At 42.3% G+C, this 7,698-nt stretch overlaps 1 protein-coding gene across 2 annotated transcripts in view; it reads left to right on the top strand.

Moving 5' to 3' along the window:
- The window catches only part of SALL3 (spalt like transcription factor 3), a 23,997-nt gene extending 16,574 nt beyond the window's left edge, over window positions 1–7,423 (top strand). For both annotated transcript variants that reach the window (XM_071736297.1, XM_071736296.1), the window contains exons 2-4: window positions 1–2,793; window positions 3,010–3,350; window positions 4,339–7,423. The exon at window positions 1–2,793 is cut by the window's left edge. In XM_071736297.1, coding sequence (XP_071592398.1) covers window positions 1–2,793; window positions 3,010–3,350; window positions 4,339–4,770 — 3,566 coding nt within the window. In that variant the 3' untranslated portion in view covers window positions 4,771–7,423. The remainder of the gene's footprint in view (window positions 2,794–3,009; window positions 3,351–4,338) is intronic.
- Window positions 7,424–7,698: the final 275 nt, after the last annotated feature.

Genomic DNA, 7,698 nt, shown 5'->3' with positions numbered 1-7,698 from the left:
ACCCCCTGGTGCTGATCGTGAACGAAGATGAAGCAGCTCCACCCCCCACTGAGGAGTTCCCTGATCCCTCACCTGCTAGCTCTCCTAGTGACCAGGCAGAGAGTGAAGCTGCTGAAGAAGGCGTCCAGGCAGAAAACAACGATTGCTCTGAGATAAAAACCACGGAAAAGGAAGAAGAGCCAATGGAGGTAGAAACTTCTGCAGAGAGAAGTTTCCCGAATCCAGGCACCTCAAACACAGCTACACCTCTACCTCAGATCCCAGAACCATCTTCCATGACAAGCTATAACATGCCAAACACCAACGTCACGCTAGAGACTCTGCTGAGCACCAAGGTGGCGGTAGCACAGTTCTCACAGACCACGCGGACCGCTGCCTCTGCGAGCATCAGCAGTGGGGTGACGGCCGTGGCCATACCCATGATCCTGGAGCAGCTCATGGCCCTCCAGCAGCAGCAGATTCATCAGCTCCAGCTCATCGAGCAGATCCGCAGTCAGGTGGCAATGATGAACCGCCAGCCACTACGGCCATCCCTGAACCCGGTTCTGGCTGCCCAGGGTGGTCCCGGGCAGGCGTCCAACCAGCTGCAGGGCTTTGCCACCAGCGCAGCCGTCCAGCTGACCGCAGTCATTCCTTCTGCCATTGTGGGCCAGGCTGCCAGTGGTCAGCCTCCTGCCTTCGACAGCTCTCAGCACATCCCAAGACCGACATCTGGAGCAAGTACACCCAGTATATCCAGCGGTGGCTCTTCTGCCCTACCCGAGTCAAGCGTACCCTCCTCCTCAAACGCAGTTGCATCCATAACTCCTGTTTCTGTGTCAAACGCTCCTAACAGTGCTTTGCAGCCCCAGAATGCTTCAACAACGCCTTCCATCGGACATGGAAGTCTCACCTCAGTGTCCAGCCTGCCAAACCCACTTCTACCTCAGTCTTCATCAAATAGTGTGATCTTCCCCAACCCACTGGTTAGCATTGCTGCAACTGCTAACGCGCTGGATCCTCTCTCTGCCCTCATGAAGCACCGCAAAGGAAAGCCACCGAATGTGTCAGTGTTTGAACCCAAGTCAAGCTCTGAGGATCCCTTTTTTAAACATAAATGCCGATTTTGTGCCAAGGTCTTTGGAAGCGACAGCGCTTTGCAAATTCACCTCCGCTCACATACAGGCGAAAGACCTTTTAAATGTAACATCTGTGGAAACCGCTTTTCCACAAAGGGCAACCTGAAGGTTCATTTTCAGAGGCATAAAGAGAAATACCCTCATATTCAAATGAACCCTTATCCTGTTCCAGAATACCTCGATAATGTGCCCACCTGCTCTGGGATCCCATACGGGATGTCACTGCCCCCTGAAAAGCCAGTCACAACGTGGTTAGACAGCAAGCCTGTTTTACCCACTGTACCAACTTCCATCGGGCTCCAGCTGCCCCCCACCATACCTGGTATGAATAGTTACAGAGATTCTCCAAGTATCACTCCCATGAACAGGTCACCCCAGAGGCCTTCTCCTGCCTCCAGCGAATGCACTTCTCTATCCCCGAGCCTCAACACTTCTGAGTCGGGAGTTCCTGTGTCTGCTGAATCCCCACAGCCTGTTCAGAGTGGCTCATCTCTGACCAAGGCAGAATCTGTCACTCTGCCTCCCACGAGCACAAGGCTCGGGGACCTTTCTGCAGGTGGGCAAGTTTCCACAGCTTCCACATCTTCAATTCCTACTGCTGTTACAGACAGCAGTGTTGTAACAAGCCTCCCAAACCCTGTGCTTCCAGCAGTGTCTGATCAGTTTAAGGCAAAGTTTCCATTTGGTGGTCTGCTAGACTCTATGCAAACATCAGAAACCTCAAAATTACAACAGCTAGTGGAGAACATTGATAAGAAGATGACAGATCCAAATCAATGCATCATTTGTCACCGTGTGCTTAGTTGTCAGAGCGCGCTCAAGATGCATTATAGAACGCATACAGGAGAAAGACCATTTAAATGCAAAATTTGTGGACGTGCCTTTACTACGAAAGGTAATCTAAAAACACATTTTGGAGTTCATCGAGCGAAGCCACCACTTAGAGTACAGCACTCGTGTCCCATTTGTCAGAAGAAATTTACAAATGCAGTTGTTCTTCAGCAGCACATTCGTATGCATATGGGTGGGCAAATTCCAAACACGCCGCTACCAGAGGGCTTCCAGGACGCCATGGACTCGGAGCTTTCTTACGATGAGAAGAACGTTGACACATTGAGCAACTTTGATGATGACATTGATGAAAATTCTATGGAAGAGGACCCAGAGCAAAAGGACACAGCAAGTGACTCATCCAAACCCCTTATCTCTTACTCTGGGTCATGTCCTTCTTCACCACCTTCTGTGATCTCCAGTATTGCTGCTTTGGAGAATCAAATGAAAATGATTGATTCTGTCATGAACTGTCAGCAGCTAACCAGTTTGAAATCAATAGAAAATGGATCAGGGGAAAGTGACCATTTGAGCAATGATTCCTCATCAGCCGTTGGTGATCTTGAAAGCCAGAGTGCAGGCAGCCCTGCAATGTCAGAATCTTCTTCCTCCATGCAAGCTTTGTCTCCTGTAAATAGCAATAGTGAAAGTTTCAGATCAAAGTCTCCAGGTCTCAGTAACCACGAAGAACCCCAAGAAATACAGCTAAAGACAGAAAAACCAGACAGTCCACCACCTGCAACTGAAAATGGAGGTGCGTTAGATCTGACATCTAGCAACCCGGGAAGACCAGTCATCAAAGAGGAGGCTCCTTTTAGCCTGCTGTTCCTGAACAGAGAACGTGGTAAGTTTAAAAGTACTGTTTGTAATATCTGTGGCAAGCCTTTTGCTTGTAAGAGTGCATTGGAAATTCACTACCGCAGCCATACTAAAGAACGTCCATTTGTTTGTACAGTCTGCAATCGTGGGTGTTCCACTATGGGTAATTTAAAACAGCACTTACTGACGCACAAATTAAAAGAGCTGCCTTCTCAGTTATTTGAACCCAACTTTACTCTAGGTCCCAGCCAAAGTACTCCTAGCCTGGTCACCAGTACAGCGCCTACCATGATCAAAATGGAAGTGAATGGTCACAGCAAGCCGATCTCTTTGGGTGAGGTTCCCTCGCTTCCAGCTGGAATCCAGGTTCCTGCTGCACCACAGACAGTGATGAGTCCGGGGATCACCCCTATGCTGGCACCCCCCCCTCGCCGGACTCCCAAGCAGCACAACTGTCAGTCGTGCGGGAAGACCTTCTCCTCAGCAAGTGCACTGCAGATACATGAGCGCACCCATACTGGTGAAAAACCATTTGGTTGCACAATCTGTGGTAGAGCTTTTACTACAAAGGGGAATCTTAAGGTAAGAGGCCAAATAAAACTGTAAAGGCTTGGGTGGGGTCCAGGGGGGTAGAGTTAAGGCACGGTACTTGAACTTAGCAGGTTTTGACGCTGTTTGTCCCCAGGACAGGAGAGAAGGGAACTTCAGGGACATGCTTGCTGTACGGTTGTGTTTGATACACTTCCACTGTGTTGAAGATAGGGACTGGAAGGTGACTGTACAATGATGCAGACTTTAAAACTGGTTTTGGGTGTATGTGTACACACATTGTAGTTCACCTGGTGGCACATGCCATCAACTGCTGGACACATTCTGGCAGTTCTTGTGGACCAGCGGTGCAAAATAACCTTCCTATAAACCAGAAATGCAGAGCTTGCTCAGCTACTTGGGTGCCTCGCTAAACTTTTTATTTTCTATTCTGCTTTGCAGCCATTGCAGACTAGAAATCTGCTTCCCACTGATTTACAGTGAGTTACTACAGGACTGACACCTCTTATTGCCGCAGTTTGGCTATCCATCAGGACAAAGGCTGGGGAATACATTTTCAAATGTCATTTTTTAAATACTATATATAGCTTAATAGTCAATGTTTCTGACATAAGATAAAATATTATGAAAATAGGCGAAGAGGAAGGGCAGAAAAAACGTTCAGCTCCTAGTAAAAATAATATAGTAGGTAATCTTCAGCATGTGATGACTTCCACTTTACATGGGAAACTGTCTAACGGAAGAAGATGTATACTCTTTATTTTTATGGCACTGCCACAGCTTTGTTTGCACTGAGAAGAAAAAAATGCATGTTGAAAAATTACTATGGAGCTGATTTTTCTTTGCATAGGTTGTTTGAGCCTTGGAACTGTGTTTTAACCGGAACTAATTTGTTTTCAATTCAAATTAAAAGACATTTTCTTTAAAAGCAAGTGCTACAGTAAGCAGCAGAAATTCAGGCCAGCCGTCTCACCAGAACGTGCTAACTTCTAGGTGCTTCTTGTCTCCATCTGCTCCACAGGTTCACATGGGAACCCACATGTGGAATAATGCTCCTGCCCGCCGTGGCCGACGCCTCTCTGTGGAAAACCCCATGGCTCTGCTCGGTGGCGACGCACTCAAGTTCTCAGAGATGTTCCAGAAGGATTTGGCAGCTCGGGCCATGAACGTTGACCCAAATTTTTGGAACCAATACGCTGCAGCTATCACTAATGGACTTGCTATGAAGAACAATGAGATTTCTGTCATACAGAACGGAGGCATTCCCCAGCTCCCAGTAAGTCTAGGCGGAGGTGCCATCCCGCCTCTAAGTAACCTTACCAGTGGCATGGACAAAGCTCGCACGGGCAGCAGCCCTCCCATTGTCGGTCTGGACAAAACAAGTTCTGAAACGGGAGCCAGTCGTCCATTCACCAGATTTATTGAGGATAATAAAGAGATTGGCATAAACTAAAAGCATTCATTCTCTATAACTTTTGGACCACTACTCAACACAACACTTGTCCTGTTCCATGTAAAGCTTTTAAAGCTAAGCATTAGTTTCCTGACCGAAATGCATAGGTTCCCTTTAAAGTTTTACCCATAGCAGAAATACATAACTTTGTGGCTGCTGAAAAGCTGTCTTGCAAGATCTGCATGGTACTTGTTTCAACAGTGAGTTTGACTGTTACTGAGAACAATGAAACCTTTTAATTTAACAGAAAACAAACAAGCAAACAAATCATGAGATAACTTCATTAGAAACAGAGAGGCAAGTCTATGTCCACTTGCTTCTTTAACAACTTACCATCACCTGAGAAAGGGGGGCTTGATTACAGCATTCTGTCACACTTATTTGCTGGTTTTGTTCAAATTAGTTAGCAACTTGGACTATATTTTTAGGAATCCTAATCTTAAATAAGTGATTTAGTACCCCAATGCTGTGTATTATTACAGTATCCTTGTCTGTAGTATAATGTTAAGATAATGCGGGTAACAGACAATATACTAGCCCCAGACTTAAACGAAGCTTTTGTACTGCAAAATACATCTGGCTATGTGATTTTTCTTTTTTTTTTTTTCCTTTTTATTTTTTTTTTTTAAGGCAAGTTTTGTTTTACTATAAATAAGTGGTTTATTTTAATGCAGACAATATTGTGAAGTTTTATTGGGAAAGATAGCATGCTTTTCATGTGCAAGTACCTGTCAGTAACAAATCTTTTTATTTAAATATTTGTAGCTGCTATGTGGACAGTTGTTCTATTAAATGAAAAAAAAAATTAGTATGGACTTTAGCTCAATGATTGGTAAACAAGTTACAGACAAACCTTAGCACCATAAATTATTCACAACATTATAAACAGTTGTGAGTAAGTATTTCATGTTATCAAAGCTGTACAATAAAAAGGTAATGTTTGTATAATGTGGTTGCAAACTCTTAATTTATACTATTGCACTTTTAGTATTTTATATTAGGGAGGTTTGTCTATAATTTGAAACTGAACAAAGATGTAAACTATTTTATAAATAGTACTTTGACTTAAGGAATAAGGAGAAGAACCCTGTTGAAGTTTCTTGTTTTGTTTTAAGATGAAACAATGAGACATCTCTATTAACTAGGCAGAAAAGCCACAGAGAACTGTCAGATCCTTAAGAAATTTGGGGCCTGCCATTTCTTACATGGAAATTATTAACTTTTCTACAAAGCCCACTTAAAAGCATGACCACCCCCAACAAAATTGTGATACATTTATCTTAGGAGTGTGATATTAATAAAAGCCTAGGATAGAGGGAGAACATTGTGTAGGTTTAATTTTATTGTAATCTGTTCTATTTCACACATACCCCCAAGAAAGATGTCAACTGCCTAATGACATGGGAACAAAATAATAACTTTTGGGCAGCGTGAGCAATAGTAACATACAAATATTCTGTATTTATTCCAAATTCTCAATTATCTTCTCAGATTGCTCCAAAGCACAATGTACTCTGATTATTGAATATAATTTTACGTTGATTGCATTGTTTAAATTACACCAAGTAAATAAAGGGAATGGTTCCACTCACAAGCTAGGCTGGGGATGCTGAGGAGACTGGGGCTTAATCAAAACTTGAACAGTAAACGTTTTGTGTACTACCTCATTTTTGTGCATTACAAGTGTGGTGGAGTTGACACTCTGAACTTCTGTCGAGCAGAATTGCTTGAGGAACAGTATGGGTAGCTGGGTAACAGCGCAACGAGTTTTATGCCCCTGAAGAACAAATCAGACAGTGAGGTCTTCTCAGCTGAGACTGAAAAATAGGACAATCTTTCTTATACAACAAAAACGATTACTGTAAGAGGATGGACTATTTCAGCCATCATATAGTGGAGTGAAAAGAGGTTCAAAGACTTAACTAGCAGTTTGTTTCCGTTAGAAATGAACAATGAACTCTGCAGCTCCATTTTCTACAGTGATGTGGTAGAGATATATAGATATATACATCTATATATAAGCAAAATTATATATCTGTAATATAACACCTCTACAATATAACATCTTTTTTTGCCACAGCGTGTGGTGGTTGGGGGTGTTTCCAAGCATTGAAAAAAAAGAAAACTGAGGTGGCTTAATTTTGCTGTATTTCAGCAATTGAATGTTTTTATTTATCTGTGTCATTTTGTTGTGATTTTTTTTTTGTTGTTGTTGTTAGTATTTGGTACCATGTAGTGTTATCTCTGTTCTCTAAAGGATGTGTATAACTTAAAAAAAAAAAAAAGAAAAAAAAAAAAAAAAAAAAAAAAGAAAGAAAAAAAAAAAGAGAAGAAAAATGAACAAGGAAAAAAAGAAAAATATGTAAAGTGTTGTAAATAAGATGGTTGATGATGGTACAGTAAGACTGACCCCATTTTGTATTCAGGGTTAGGTCATTCCTCTCTGCATGGTGAAGAGAGACACTATTTTTATACTGTGATACCATGTAGGGCTAGGAGCCTCCCTGAACCAGCTGGGAATTGTTACCTAGATCCAATATTTTTTATTATTAAATCTTGTTGGCTTGACACATCTACTGATTTAAATGGATGTCTTAGTCTAGGTTACTATTTTTGTCATATGGAATTGAATAAAATGCAGGATGTAATATTATTTCTGAATTGCGTTCTTTGATTATTCTAATAGCAGAGCAAGATATGAAACAAAGGTCACTTGTGGTAGATTGGTGTCAATGACTTCTAATCGTCGCATCTGAAAATAGGAATAAGGTCGACACCTTATATTCAAATGCTGTTCTAATATATATTAACAGTGCAGAGGGGTAGAATTATTAAGGTCTCTTTTCCAATGGAAGTAAATCATAAAAGCATTTCTCCCAAGGCAAAAGTGAAACTAAACAAAAAACCAAAACAAAACGAAAATATTTT

Source organism: Heliangelus exortis, chromosome 2, assembly GCF_036169615.1.
Source record: "Heliangelus exortis chromosome 2, bHelExo1.hap1, whole genome shotgun sequence".
Classification (NCBI taxonomy): domain Eukaryota; kingdom Metazoa; phylum Chordata; class Aves; order Apodiformes; family Trochilidae; genus Heliangelus; species Heliangelus exortis.
The sequence above is the reverse complement of the archived record's forward strand: the minus strand, read 5'-3'. Positions and strand labels throughout refer to the sequence as shown.